The sequence below is a fragment of the Falco punctatus genome (assembly GCF_963210335.1).
Source record: "Falco punctatus genome assembly, chromosome: 1".
Lineage (NCBI taxonomy): Eukaryota > Metazoa > Chordata > Aves > Falconiformes > Falconidae > Falco > Falco punctatus.
In genome coordinates this window covers 79,557,327-79,572,510 of record NC_137580.1, presented here as the reverse complement: position 1 = coordinate 79,572,510, position 15,184 = coordinate 79,557,327, and the positions used below count along the sequence as shown (strand labels likewise).

The following is a 15,184-nucleotide window of genomic DNA, read 5'->3' as shown; positions in this document are numbered from 1 at the left end:
AGACACACAGTTTTATTCTATTTACCAAATAGGATACTATTTATTATATAGGTTATCAGAAATTTGGACTGTAAAAGAATGCTGTTAAAACAAGGTGGGAAGCTATATCCATTGGATCTTTTTGTCTAGTTAGTTCAGATATCCCATTAGATACTTAATTTAGTATTATTTCAGTCACGTCACAAAGAAAGTAAAACACCCTTAACTTGGGTTGTAGGAGCTTGGAAATAAATTAAACATATTGTTTCATGACAGGAATTCTTTCACGTGGGCTAACCAGCACATCTGTCCCTTAGTTCTTCTCTCTACCTTACTCCTTATTTTCACTAAACATAAACCCTAATAACTTTGGACAGAGGAGTAAAGGTCTGAGGCGTAAAGGTCTCCATCTGACTGAAACTGGCAAACTGGTCTAAAAAATCCTGAAGGCACACATGCACCTAGATTGTGGTGATGTAAGATTAATTAATCTTATTCTGTTCACGGAATATAATGATCTTGTGAGAAAACCCCCTGATATTTTGATACAGAATACGCACTTTATCGACTATTCCTTCTCTGTTAAATATATAGAAAGAAACCTGATGATGGGTGCTATCTCCAGAGCCAGAGCATGTTATATGAAACAGAATTTATGATAAAAAACTGTAATATAGATTATAAAAAAATATGACTTGTTGTACAGGAAAGAGAAGTAATCTACTCACAATTCATCTAACATCTGGAGAGAAGAAAAGCTGTTTTCATTTAAAGAGCTGATTTTATTTCGTCTCATCACCCTGAAAGAATAAAACAAACTTAATTTGCTGTTTCTTGACATCTATTTGTTTTTGGAGAAAACCTTTTATAAACTTTAAAAATTCTCTCTTCTCTGCATCTTCAAATATTTGCCCAATTCAGTTAACAAGCTAATTGGATCTAGAAGCCTACCATGTTACTATTTGATAAATAACTTCTGTTGCCTATACACACATGCATTTGTGCATATATATATATACACACACACACACATATACCCCCCCCATAGGAGGCTGGTATAGATTGACCGAGGGCAGGAGGAAGGTTAAGTGGGCTCGAAGGTTTGTGACCTAACCACATCTCGGACACAGGCACATGGCTGTGCAACTCTTCCTTCACCCATATTTATTTCACCTGCCACTGACTTTGCCCCTTAAATGAACAACTTGGATTTTAAAAGCAAAGAGAAAGCCAAGAATACGTGTACCGCACATGAGTTAAAAATTGCAAGTGACAAGTACGGTGGAGCCTACTAATCTATCAAAAAGTGGAAGGGATTTTCTGAAGATGATTACCTCATCATTAAAGAAACTTCAGGGAAAATTCTAAAATTGATGAGCCAGCCAAACTCTTTAACATGAAGAAACAAGCTATGTATCTCTTATGTTTGCTGCATTTTTTAAATGAGATTTTAGCCTCCTTTTTCAAGTAAAAAGTTAGAATGAAAATTTCTAAGTTTTAGTATCAGTCCAAATCACTTCAGTGAAGTTTGGTTGCATCTATCAATGCTGAACTTTGCTATAAATGTAAACAGTGGTTATTCTGTATGGCACTTGTTTAAAACCAAGAATGTTGATTTAACCTCCTTAAGATCTAAATAACCACAATACTCAGAAAGCTTTTAATATTAACTTGATGAATCCCTCGACTGTTCAGCACAAGTGTAGCTCACTCCTGCTAGCTAGCATATCCTATTACTTACAGTACAGTTAAAGTGTTGCAGGAGATGAAAGTGACATTTCTTACATGATGGATATGGTTGCCTTCAAGGTCTCTGGGATATAAAAAGAAAACATCGATCACTGAAAATAGATTCAGGCAGTTATTCTAAGGTAATTAAAAACACTACCAGAACTTCATGACTGCACAGCAGGGAGCGAGAAGCATACATCTAACATTTCTGCAGGTTAACTGATGACTTCAGGTCATCAACCCTGCAGCGACACAGCAGGCACTCTGTAACATCCAGCGCCCCGTTAGGAAAAAGCGGCATGGAATACATACATAGACATATGTATGTATATACAAAGACAATAATACTTTTCTAGTGATGTAAGGTAGACTTACAGCCAGTTTAGTCTTGGCATATATTGGCACAGAGGTTTATCAGGCAAACGAGCAAGAGAATTATTCATCATCTCTCTGAAAAAAAAAAAAAAAAAGAAATAGTATATAGCTGGCTATATTTGCCAAAAATTACATTACAGAAAAAAAATAATCAATGTCTTTTATGTTTGTACTTTTGGAAAAAAAAAAAAAAAGGCAGTCAAAGCTTGATTCATTTCTCATAGTCTTGAAGGTAGTATTATTTTCTTAAACTTCCACATATTTTCCCCGTGGCATTCTGTGGGGCGGTATTTTATCCTTAACTTGTTAATTACCAGGTAAAGGCAAGATGTTCGCTGCACTGCTATTTAAATAAGACATAGCAAGCCAACACAAATATTTTGATGGTTTGGTGATAACATGTGCCTTCTGTGGATGGTGGAGGGAGGGGGATACGGGTGGAGGTTCCCCCCCGGCTGCAGGGGAAGAGGGTCCTGTGTCGCTGAGGCTGGCGAGGGCAGTGGCAGGTTATGGACAGAGTCTTGGGGAGGGGGCTGGGCTGCTGCCGGGGCACAGGAGCTCTGGGGGACCTCCCTGCACCGCCGCCCTGGAGGACAACTGACACCCACTGCTGCGGCTGCCACGGCTGTGCCCCCTCAGTGACCATGTCTTTTCACCATTTTTCCCACCCATCTCCCTATGGTTTTCCAGACATCGCATGTCTGCCGCTGCCAGAATCCTCCTTCTCCAGTACATCCAGCCTGGGGGGAAGGAAGAGCTGCAGGTGTACCACCAGCACGCCGTGGCGAGCAAGCACAGCCATTATAAAACGGTTTTTATATATCTGCCCTTCCTGTTTTGTTCTTTTAAATAACACTTCAGGTTCCTATTCCATACTTACAGGAGGATAAGTGATTTGAGTCCGTAAAACGTTAATGGAGAGATCCGATTTATCCTATTGTTTTCAATTATCCTACAAATTACAGCAAAGCATGTATCAGATCAGTCATTGACTGCAGTCTTAAATTGAACAGATGATAAAAAGTAACACACTTCAAAGTGGATTTCTTTAAATGTCCATTCAAACTACTTAAAAAATGAATGCACCGCTCCTTAGCAGGTCAGGGCATTCATTGAATTAATTTCCTTTCAGAAGAACTCAATTTAAAAAAAACTAAATAGAGTAACTTAGAGAAAATAATGACTTTCAACTTTTCAAAAAGTTTTCCTGCAAGTTTTAAAAATTCTTTGATCAAGACACTTCGAATAGATTCTCTGTGAAAACAAAGCAGCACAACGTAACAGTGCTCCACCGCAATCCAACAGTTCCAAGCACACAGAAAAATGTTAGGCATGTTATTATTTGCTTTTTTAAAAAATAACTTTACTGAGTCCAAATAATATTTTATTTTCATCTGTCTGAAAAGCAGTAATAAACTAATATTTTGGATTGAGGGTCATTTTGTCTGTGACATTTCAAGCACTATTTACAGGGAAAGACCTGCCCCCAAAATGATCTTTCTACTGTTTTATTGTATCTGAGTTATTTCATATGTTAATTTGTAACAAGAAATTACTAATAAACATTATTTAGTATTGTAAAAGCCATCAGTCATTGGAGCCATTAAGGCCCAAGAACTGATTTCTGCTCTCATCAAAGTAAATCGGATTTTTACCTTGTACAGTGCAACAGGAGTTCCTTAGTTATTATTTAAGTACTGCTATGCACAGAAAAGAAGGCAATTCAAATATTTCTTTGTCTTGCTTTAGTTATCCCTTGAGAAAATAAAGATACAAATAATAAAAAACCATACAGCCATTCAAGTCTGTGGAGATCTTCAAAGACACCAGGCTTCAAACTGCTTATCTTGTTGTTACTCAGGTATCTAAACCAAGACCAAACAAAGGCAAATGAATGCAGTTATTAATTAGCATCAGACACATGAAAGTGAGTTTTAAGATTCTTTCTCCTTGATAATTTATCAGAATACCACTAATTTTTTTCATAATTATCACTTTTCATTATGGTAATTTTCACGCCCCTCTGAGAGCAAGGCGGGACTCTCTAGTGAGGACTTCCAGAGCGATTATGTAGAACATTTTGTCTTAGCTGTAAGAGAACACAGCAAGCCAAGTATTTTCATTGTGTTGTATTTTAGGCCCTTCCCAGTTTCTTTCTGTGGAGTGATTCAATCCATGAATGTTCCCAGGATCTCGTTCAGTCTTTGCTAAGAACCTCAGTCACAAATGTAGATACCAGAATCATGGGAAAAGCTGGGAAATCAAGGGTGAGAACTTACAACTGCTCTGGGAAGGCAGTAACAACAGCTGTAATAACAGATAATCAACCACACTCATGGGATGGAAAAAATAAGAGGTACAACATTTTAAAAATTTCCTTTTAAAAACATTGCAGAAACAAAAAACTGAACCGAGCAAAGCAATTTATGTGTCATCTCTTTCACTGAGCATTTCCTTTCAGTTCGAAGCACCTTTCAAAAAGCTGCTGTAAAATAAAAAAAGTGTGCTTTTCATTACTGATACTGGTTACTTTGGGTTGCTTCTGTAAATCAAAAAACAATGTTAGAGAGTTTTCAGCCATCATAAGCTCTCACTTTTGTTTTACCCCTTTTTCATCCTCTCTGACTTTCTGCAGGGTAACTACCATACTGTCTCCCTCCATTCTGAGGATTTGGGGAATAGGAGCTCACTTGTATTTGCAAAGTATTGCCCTGTCACATAAATTTGCACAGATAGCTCTTAATCTGTCTTTGCTTTCTCAATCCAATCACTGAGTTACAGATTTGGACCATTTTGCAGCTTCCCAACACTGGAACAAATAAGAGAGGCGTCCATAGCGACTCTCAGAGCTCTTTCCGCTGCTTTTTCCCCTCCATATTGGAAAAGCAATACTTACAGTTTTGTCAAGTTGTATAAACCTGTGAAAGCACGTTCAGATACAGCTCTGATTTTGTTATTCTGAAGATACCTGAGAAGATACAAAACCAACAACATCTAGTTGGGGGCAAGCATAACCCCCCAATTAAAACATATCAACTAAACAACGCATGTGTGATACTTGAAAAGAAGCTGTCAGACTTGTCACACCTTAAACTGGCAAGATGGACAATGTGACAGTAACCATTTCACAGATACAGCTGCAAATGTGTCTTAAAAGGAATACCCCCAGCACCCCCAAGAGAATTCTGGAGCTCATTCCAAGGGACGCTTGGTTTGCCTGAGATGGAAAATGAAATGGCTGTTGGTGGGTCCTAACCTTGCAGCTCCCACCTGCCTGACCCGAGCTCCATCCAGAGCCCTGCTACAAACAAAATCTTGCACGGCAAATGTCAAGTTAAAACGTGCTTTTAAATTTTCTGTTTATAGTATCAGAGAATTTTCAAAATGCTGCATTTTTAAGATAGCATAACAAAAATGTAAAGTGAATCCTACTAATCTGTAAACTAAAGAATACTAATTTTTCCTTCTGTTTATCTACTTTGGTGAAATTATGAGTTAAAAAATATTTTCAGCAGCAAACATTAAATCCTTTTCAAAGAATTTTAAAGCACTGTAGTGTTATTCTCTGAGTAATATTTCAACATAAATCCTTTGAATTAAATTATAGTTAATAAAGCATCTGGATGCATTCCTATTAAAAAGCAGCGAGAAACATGAAATTCGCTTTTACAGAATCGCTTTGTGTCAAACACCTCAGCAGAGCTTTCTGAAGAGCACAGCTGTGGATCGGAAAGGTGTGAGATCAATATTGGAAAGGAACGTTTTGTACAGATAGGTGGGGATGCGCTTCTTTTAACGGAAACATCTTCCAAGGCTTTGAGGTCTTACTGGCACTGAAGCTGTGACACCAGATGGTGCTGCAGCACAGCACAGCTTCCACCAAAGTTACGCTGCAGTGAGTTTTCCAGGATGGTGCTGCAGCACAGCTTCCACCAAAGTTACACTCCCGTGAGTTTTCCAGGATGGTGCTGCAGCACAGGACAGCTTCCACCAAAGTTAGACTCCCGTGAGTTTCCAGGACTATTCGGTGCCTTGCATTGGTGACATACGAGCCCTGCTTTAGACTTTTGCATTTCATTCTTAATTTCACTAATTCTCTATAAATAAAAGTCATTACAGGCTATGATTTTTTAACACATACGTCACACGTCATAAAACATATCAGTATTGATTGTGTTGCCATAACAACTTGGCTAGTTGAGGCATCATCAAGCTGGTCCCAGGCATACCAAGCGCCAGGTGAGTGAGCTTCCCACAGCGATGGCAAGTTTAAGTCTCCAGTTTTTTGTTTTGCAGAATAAATGGATTTAATTTCTTTTGGCATATTACTGTTCATTTTAAATGTAACTTCCTTCAGACATGATGAAAGTTTAGCATTTTTCTGGTATAGTCAATATAAATAAATGTGCAGAGATTATGGTTTTGCAAACAGAGAGATGGCGAATCAAGGTGCTTGAGCCAAACAGGTTACACAATTAGATGAGGCAAAACAGAATTTTAAGTATTTAATTTAAGGGTTGTCACTTAGGTGTTAAGCTCTCTGCATGTGTACGGGAGAGGGAGAAAATGAATATTTAAGGCACTAAATAGATATTTTGAATTTAAGCACTCCCTTACAGATTTTTAAGGTCTTGGTACTTCTTGAAAATGTCAGCAGAAAGTTTCCTTAGCAGATTCCTCTGAAGAGACCTGTAGGAATGAATGCACACAGTAAAACTACTCTCCCAGCTTCCTACAGTGCTGCCACTTTTGTTATTCAAAAAGAGCAGCTTTCATATTGCTAAATATAAAAGCAACATGAAACCATCCGAATACGCTACCTCTGTTTGTCTGAGTATTTGTATCTACTTAAGCAGTAAGCCAAATACTTTTATCATCCAAAAAAATTCTTCCATGTTCCCAGAGCAACTAACAAAATAATAGTTAAACCTAGGAGTTAAAAAGATTTGAATGTAAACTACAGATTTATTTCAAACCTCAAATGCATATAGAGCTTACGTCCCAGTGCATGTGTGCCTATGTCCCCATCTCTGTTGGGCACCAATTCAGGTGTCCTGTCAGGAACAAAACCGGTCCAGGGCATGGTTGCATTAGAGGAGTTGAGCCCAAAACCCAGCTGAACCTGCTCATAGCTTTTTCTAGAGCTGGGCCCTTATTTTTGAAGTCTTTGTTGACACTGATTCAACAGTCAGTTTAAATAGGTATTTGTCATTCCACATCGATCTGTGTTATGAAGCACTGAGGTGTTTGAACACGGACCCAAGGAGGAGAGCCCCAGCCACAGTGGGCACGGACTGGTACTGGACAGAGACCCGTACCGCTGCTCGGGGGGTCCGTAGGGAGGACAGGTGGTGCTGCCCTCGGCTCACCGCATGGGAAACGGCCTCTCAAGCTGTGATGTGCAAACTAGGAGCAATATCAACCATTCTCTGATCTCTTCCGAAAGTTTGGCTTACGCGTACTGTCCTGGTTTAACCCCAGCCAGCAGCTCAGCCCCACACAGCCGCTCGCCCACTCCCCCCACAGTGGGATGGGGGAGGATCAGAGGCATAAAAGTGAGAAAACTCGTGGGTTGAGCCAGACGGTTTAACTGGTAAAGCAAAAGCCACACACCAAAGCAAAGCCAAACAAGGAATTCATGCACTGCTTCCCACCAGCAGGCAGGTGCTCGGCCATCCCCAGGGAAGCAGGGCTGTCTCCCATAATGGTTACTGGGGAAGACAAACGCCATGATGTTGAATGTCCCCCTCTTCCTTCTTTCCCCCAGTTCATATATACTCGGCATGACGCCCCATGGTGTGGGATATCCTTTTGGCCAGCTCGGGTCAGCTGTCCCGGCTGTGTCCCTTCCCAGTTTCCCTCCAGCCCTCTTGCTGGTAGGGACTGAGAAACTGAAAAGTCCTTCACTTAATATAAATACCACCCAGCAACAACTGAAAATGTCAGCGTGCTATCAACAGTCTTCACACCAAAACCCAAACACAGCACTGCACCAGAAGAAAATTAACTCTATCCCAGCTGAAACCAGGACACCATGGGTATCTGTATGATGACCCAGCCCAGATTAAATTCTTTTAAATAACAACATATTCAGAGACATCAAATGAGAAGTAGAAAGATTTGCTCAAGCAAGTAGTTCCACTGAGTTAAAGGTTATTGACTTTGTTGGCAGGAATACAGACTGGGAATACTGGCAGGATCATAGAGTAATAAAAAGGTCCTAAGCACTGTGTCTTAAAAGGAAACATTTCTGGAGGTGGAAATGGTTGAAGTTTTCTTTAGATTTCCTGAAAGGGTTGCTAGCTCAAGTCACTGTTACAGACATGAAATGATCACTTCACCCAGAGTTGTATAGCTCTTTTTCAATCCTTTTATGCAGGGAAAATCCACACTTAAAACCTTAAAGGACTTGTTAACAGAAAGACACTGTACTTTTGCAAGCACCAGCTGAGCCAACTGGTCATAAACATAAGGCTGCAGTTGTGAAAAGGCTGTAGGACTGATAGCCAGGCCTGAGCAGAGCCAGAGCCCACCCGTCTGCTCTACTTACATCAGAGTTACGTTTGAAGAGACTGCTGGCACAGCACGCAGGTTGGCAGCATTGCAGAAGACCTCCAGCCCCTGGCAGGTACACTCTGCTGGCACAGCAGCTGCCGCTGCATCACAGCAAGAACGTGGGTGAGGCAAAAAGGGGGGTGGGGGGTGTCACGGGGTGTGGAGAGAAGAGACATGGTGAAAAAGAACAGTGAGCACACAGACAGACACACCAAGCTGTGTTAAACAGGTATTAAGGCACAGGTTTTTATGTAATTGATTTAGACCTGGGAAGAACCTAACAATAAAGGGAAACAAAAAATTATGTCACGTTCTGACCTTTGTGAAAAAGCTTGCAAAAGCTCCTGAGGTTTAGGCTTGATATAGAGGAATCTGGCATGGATTGATTTTTCTTTTATTTTTTTTTAAATTTATTATTATTATTATTAAGTCCTCTTATATTTACTAACATGAGCACAATTCTGTCCAGGTGAAGATGGGATGCAAATGGGTCAGCAAGTCTCTGCTCCCATTCACCCCTTTTCTGTGCTCTGAGTCAGTAAGTCAGTACTCAGAGCAGACAGCAGTATCAGCAAACCTGTACACAGGGATGTGTGCCCGCCGAAGCAGGTTAGTTTGCAAGAATATTTTGATGTACAAAGAAGTGAATTTGGAGGAATGTTGCCCTCATTTCACTCTGGAAGATGTGTATTTCATGGTCTTTCCAGCAGTATGAAAATATTCAGATAAAGATTTTTAGTGTCCTCCTAATTGGCATATGTTTGCCACTTTTCTTACAGAAAATTAATTGCTCTTAGTAGAACTGAAACTAACTTCAGTGCCTTCATTCGTCTGAGACATAAACTGTGGTTTACTATAAATGAAACTATTGTATTTCTCTTTCTGATAAGCATATTTGCTGTGTATTTCTTTCTGCATATTTCTCCTAGTTTTGCTGTGTATTTCTCTTTCTGATAAGCATATTGGCTGTGTATTTCTTTGTAGGAATCACCAATAACAATCACACAAATAATATCTGTAATTACTTACAGCACTCAGGTGTCTTCGTCTGAAACGCATACAGAGATTTCAGTTTATAGTATTTGTCCTTTGTATGTTTATCAAATTGCAGAGACCATCCATTGTTGTCTTCTAATAAAAAACCAAACAAACCACAAATAGGAGACACATTGGAATAGAAACAGAAGGTAGAAAAATACACTAAATATAGTTGCATCGAGTTTTATCTAAATAACATGTTTTTTCCAGAACATTTCATAGACCATTAGCTGACCCTTTTTTCATTCAGCTGGCTCTTCACATGTAAGCTGCATGCAGGAACAGTTTAGTATAACTTCAACAACAGCATTTTCTGTGACGGTTGCACAGAAAAAGTATAATCTTTCACTTTAGAACTTTGTGTTTACGTAGGAGTCTATAACTGAGAAGCAACCATATTTTCCTACCTCCTTAAACACGCTGGTTTGTCCCTTTGTCAGGAAAGCCAGCGTGACTGCTGCACTGACTGCCTCACTCACGCTAGCGCAGCCTGTCATTGCTTTCCTGAAAATCTAGATGAAGGCCTAATGAACATTGCTTGTCAAAAGAATAGGTGATGTGTTGTAACGTATTCAAGTCAGTATGTTTAAGTGAAGCTTAATATGCATCTTCTTAAACAAAGCATTGTTCCATATTGCCGGTTTGGTCACTGTGCATAGATGTACTGGAACAGCGCGGTTTACGGCCACAAAGGCAAAAACTGGAGAGCAGACCTTTCCCACAAATCCCACAAACAGGGATTTCCAGATACAGTGGTGCCGGGCACAACTACAGACCTGTTTCTTGGAAATCTGTGGTATATTTGTAAATTAACTGATCAGGTAACCACTTACAAAACAGGGCTGGAATACACCCCCAACCCTCCCCCCCAAATTAACTTGCCTTCAAGAGCTTTGATCCAATTTTAGTTTTATTAATTTGGCTGACCTCTTTTCAGCTTTGACAACACCCACAGACTTTTAGTTTAAAGCATCTTATTTAATGAATACGCACCATAGCAGAAATGCTCCTTAGGATGGCACTCACGAGCTGGTGAGGCAAAGCATCAGTGCTAATTGAAAGCATTACTTTGTAAGGAGACCTACAGTCAAACAACATTTACATGAGAACTCTCAGGATGGCTCTGCTTTGCTAGTCATTAAAGTCTTCACTTTTATGATATGCTAGCAACAATCTTTCACCCTGCAATTTCACATGGTAATTGTTTAGTTAAATACAATTCCTCACGGACATTTATCTGTAAATCTTTATATTCACGTAAGCATTGCTACTTTATCTGTTGGCTTCAAAGTAGGCAGGGAGAAATAAAATATATTTACTTCTTTGCAACTTTTCCCATTCTGAAACGGTGTCTCATTTTTCATGTCACATTACAAGTCAGTTGTTTCCTCAGCTAGGTAGGGAAACCACGTTGAGAGCATCTCCTGAAGTCTGCCTGCAGGGTGTCAGCAGATGGAACTGTTCGCAGAGATGCCTGTCTCTTCACTGCCTTTTCACTTCACAGGGGAAAAATGTACTATACATGCTGATTAATATATATTATGAAATATTAAGTAACTTTAGGCAAACTGTCTTTTATCTCGTTATTCGTTTGTTATGCATAAATTGAAAAGATAAAAGATTCAAGGCAATCCAGAATCTCTGTCTTCAGGAATTGCTCCATTAAGAGAAAAGACAGACTTGAAAAGTGCCACCTTCGCTCAAAAACCAATGTGGATTAATTTATGCCTTGCAAGAATGCCAGCTTCCCACTGAGAGAAGATATTTAAACAAATCTCGCAAACTTCCTTAAGAGCACCGGGTATGCCCTGATCCATTAGTAGTTTTGCCAGTTTAGATCGTTAAGCTGACATTCAAAAGCAGCCTAATGCATTTTGGACAAAATGAATGGTGTTGGCAAACTTGCAGAAATATTGCTCCTGCCTCTTTTAAATGCTCAGCAGAAGTTCAGTTTCAGGACGACCTGTGACGTGGAACCTGTAGTTGATGAAGCGGTGAGAACAGATCCTTCGCCAGGCAGCAAGAGCCCCACAACCCACGGCCCTGGAGCTGGGGCTGTAACGAGGTTTCCCCTCTCACTATTGCTGAACATGTAACTGGAACACATCCACTGAATTTCATTTGCAAGCCTGGACCCAGCAAGTGGGACCTGAAGAAACCAGTGGAATACAATGTAAGCAGAGGAGTGAGATTTAAGAAGAAAGGAACCTTTCACTGAAGATTTTTAAACAGAAATCTGTAAAGATGTATTAAAAATGAGACTATTCTCGGAATGTAATCATACCAAGTAACTATTCTGCAGTCAGAAATACAGTCTCAAAATATTTGTGGACTTTCTAATTCATAGCTACATTAATAGAAAGTTTTATAGACAGCTAACCATTTATCTGCAGATTCTGAATATATAGGTAAGAGCCATAAATTCTAATCCTCCAGTAAGCCAATGATCATAGATCATTTTTCTATGTTTCCCTTCTGACGCTGAAGAGTGGATGAACAAGATTTTATTCCACCTTTTAGTATTTTTAAAATGCTCTGACATACGACAAAGCATGCACAAGAGGTGATCATTTACTGTAATTTTCATCTGCAGAGAAAACAGGTGAGCAGTACCTCCTACCGCAATGGGAGCAAGGGAGCGGTTCATTACGAAGGAGAAGTTCACCAGCATTTGTAAGGAAGTCAAGAGGCAGCTGTGTATTTTTGGGTGGCCATAAAAGAGAAGGGGGAAAAACGCCCAGAGAAGAGAGAAGATGAATTATTTTGTACTAGAAGCATTCCAGTTGTCTGGAGTTTTTGGTCAGTTCATTTGAAATAACGGGCTTTTCTCATGGCATTGATTTTCCTGCCTTCTAGTAGAAATACAAAGGCATATCTGAATATAACAAAACAAGTTATTCAAAATTTTCTGACTTTCCAAAATGTTTGCTCTTGGCCAAGCTTTGCACCCGAGCCTGGGACAGTCTTCATTTTATACAAACTGTTTTGTCAAATCCCAGAAGAATGTGTTGTGCAAATAACTATATTTAGTACAACCATTTGGTGAAGCACTCAATGCCAGAACTGTAAATCACTTGGTGATCGTTTAGAGTTTATATAGTAGGTTGGTGACCTGTTTAACTCTGTTGAGACGAGGTTCTCCAAACACTTTAAGAAATGACTGGTAATAGTACTGGTCTTGAAATCCCAAATCTATCATTTGGGGAGTACAGCTCAGATGAGAAATTGCTTTTTCCCGAGCCAGTCCCAAAATAGATTGTGTTGGCTGCACTTCTGTAAAAAATGAGATCTGAGAAAACAAGGCATCAGCAAATCTTCCCCTACACGGGATAAGTGAAATAAGTAATTGTAAAGTGGACTTATCTGACTACAGATTAATATAGTGTTCCTCGCTAGAAGTTGTCAATTGCCCTTTCTGGTGGGAAAGGAATGAGAAAGAGTATGTTAAGCCTGACAAACTACAGATTGGAATAATCCTTTCAGTGACAGGTCCAAGAAAATACTAGCTTTGCTCAATTAAAGACACATCTCTTATTTAGTATGAAGCTTATGAACAGGATGTTACCCATACGACTTTCCCCTTCGTGCATTATATTATGCAGAGAAGTGCTATCAGCTAAGTGCATAAGCACTCCAAAGAGACTCTATGTCACCCTTTGGTTTCACCTTTGCTCTTGGTGGTCATAACCCATGGACATATTTCTTTCTGCCATTTCTTCAAATATACTTTCTCTTGCTGTAAGAAATGACTTCAGGCTTTTCACAAAGACATCTTTTAGTACAACAAGGAAAACCTGTATCCTCCAGACAAGAAGCAATTCTTTTTAAAACATTTAAGGCGAAGGAATAGAATTGCCCTTTTCCACAGTGTTGGGGCATACTGATACAGCCTAATAACTTACCCTAAGACCAAAACCACACAGAGATTATACAAAGCGGAGTGTTGCAGTGCCTGGAGCAACTCTGGGAGTGAATTTCACAGCCCCAATTCAGACACCCAAGTGGAGAAAATGAAGAACCTAGACCCAGACACCTACCAGTCAAAGCAATTTGCCACACAAAACCTGCGTATCACTGCACTTTGACCGCGTCCTGTACCTGTCGGTTGGCACGTAGCTTGCCTAATTCTACGTGACAATGCAATCACAGAAACCCAGAGAGGAATTAAATCATTTCAAATAAGGTTCATACTTCCCTGGACTAGCTAGATTACACACTTACAAAAGCTTATTCTTGACTTTAAAACAATTTATTAATCCAGTGCAGCTTCTAAGAAAACAGGCAGGTTCAGATTTCCAAAAGATGAATATCTTCTCCATGTTGTATCTGTATTCCTATGAAACACTTGCAGAGGGGACTTTTCCAGGTTCTATAACAATACTTCTAATCTATATAGATTAATCTGATTTTCTATTCTGTTTTTCTCAAAGTATTTGCAGGTTTTTTTTAAATAAATGTGACAGAACAAATTAGAATAAGATAATGGCATGAATACATCCATAAAACAGAGTGCTTTAAAGTTCCCTCAGTAAAGCACTACAGTGAGACCAGAAGAGACATAATTCTAGTGAAAGTTCCTCTTAGTTATCAACAATATTTAAAGATCTCGGTCACAAAATTGATCAAAAGCCTCCAGAACTTCAGCAGAGCTATTCCATTTGCTGATATTTGCACAGCAGTGTAAACCTGATTATTTCAGTGCCATATACTGCGGATGAACGACAATGACAGTGAGAATAAAATTTGGCCCTACATGAAAAATCAGCATGTGAAGCTTGAAACTGATCTTTTGCTGAGTGTTTAAACTGATCTTTGGCTGAGTATTTGCTGTATTTTGAGCATGCTGCTGATTTCCAAGTGTTTCCTTTTTGCTTCATAAACAGAATTTACTATCTAAGGCTCAAAACTGAATGGTGTCTCATACATTTAAATCTCACATTTCAAGTATGATGGAAAAAAAATACTAGGCCAGGAAAAGATGAGATTAGCTATAACATTATTCATTATTAGTATTAATTTGAAATATAAAGTCATCAAGCTCTTCTGCAATGTGCTGAGGCAAAAATGGGAAGCTCACACTCTCTGAAATTTCTCATCCCTTATGAGCAATCTTGTAATATTAAAACATATGTCTTTCATTGAGATGTTTTGAAACACTCCATAGGAATTTAGATTTCTGCCGTGGAAGACTAGAAGATGATTTAATGCCTCTACATGACTGCAATAATCCCCTGTAAGTTTATAGACCTTCAAAGAAACACATATGAAAACAGCATGACAGCTATATAGGTTGTTATTACTTTCATTCTTGAATTTTATACGCCCTTTCAAAAACCCAAGAGGTAGTACATTATAACTAACTCAGCAAGGCACGTCAGCCGCCCGACGCCTGCCCGGTGCAGGGTGACAGATGAGGCTGGCGCTTTTGGAGGCAAATAGATGCAAGACTTCAAACAGCCACTCCCTGCCCCTGCTCTCTCAGAAACCTCCGTGATCTCCAGCCTAC

At 39.5% G+C, this 15,184-nt stretch overlaps 1 protein-coding gene across 1 annotated transcript in view; it reads right to left on the bottom strand.

Annotated features, from left to right (window-relative positions):
- Positions 1–15,184, bottom strand: part of RXFP1 (relaxin family peptide receptor 1) — a 51,850-nt gene that overhangs the window by 10,637 nt on the left and 26,029 nt on the right. Inside the window, exons 3-11 of the mRNA XM_080377728.1 lie at positions 9,670–9,771; positions 8,636–8,741; positions 6,703–6,774; positions 4,982–5,053; positions 3,879–3,950; positions 2,966–3,037; positions 2,086–2,160; positions 1,721–1,792; positions 708–779 (exon numbers count right to left, since the gene is read on the bottom strand). Of these exons, the coding sequence (XP_080233854.1) occupies positions 708–779; positions 1,721–1,792; positions 2,086–2,160; positions 2,966–3,037; positions 3,879–3,950; positions 4,982–5,053; positions 6,703–6,774; positions 8,636–8,741; positions 9,670–9,771 (715 nt within the window). The remainder of the gene's footprint in view (positions 1–707; positions 780–1,720; positions 1,793–2,085; positions 2,161–2,965; positions 3,038–3,878; positions 3,951–4,981; positions 5,054–6,702; positions 6,775–8,635; positions 8,742–9,669; positions 9,772–15,184) is intronic.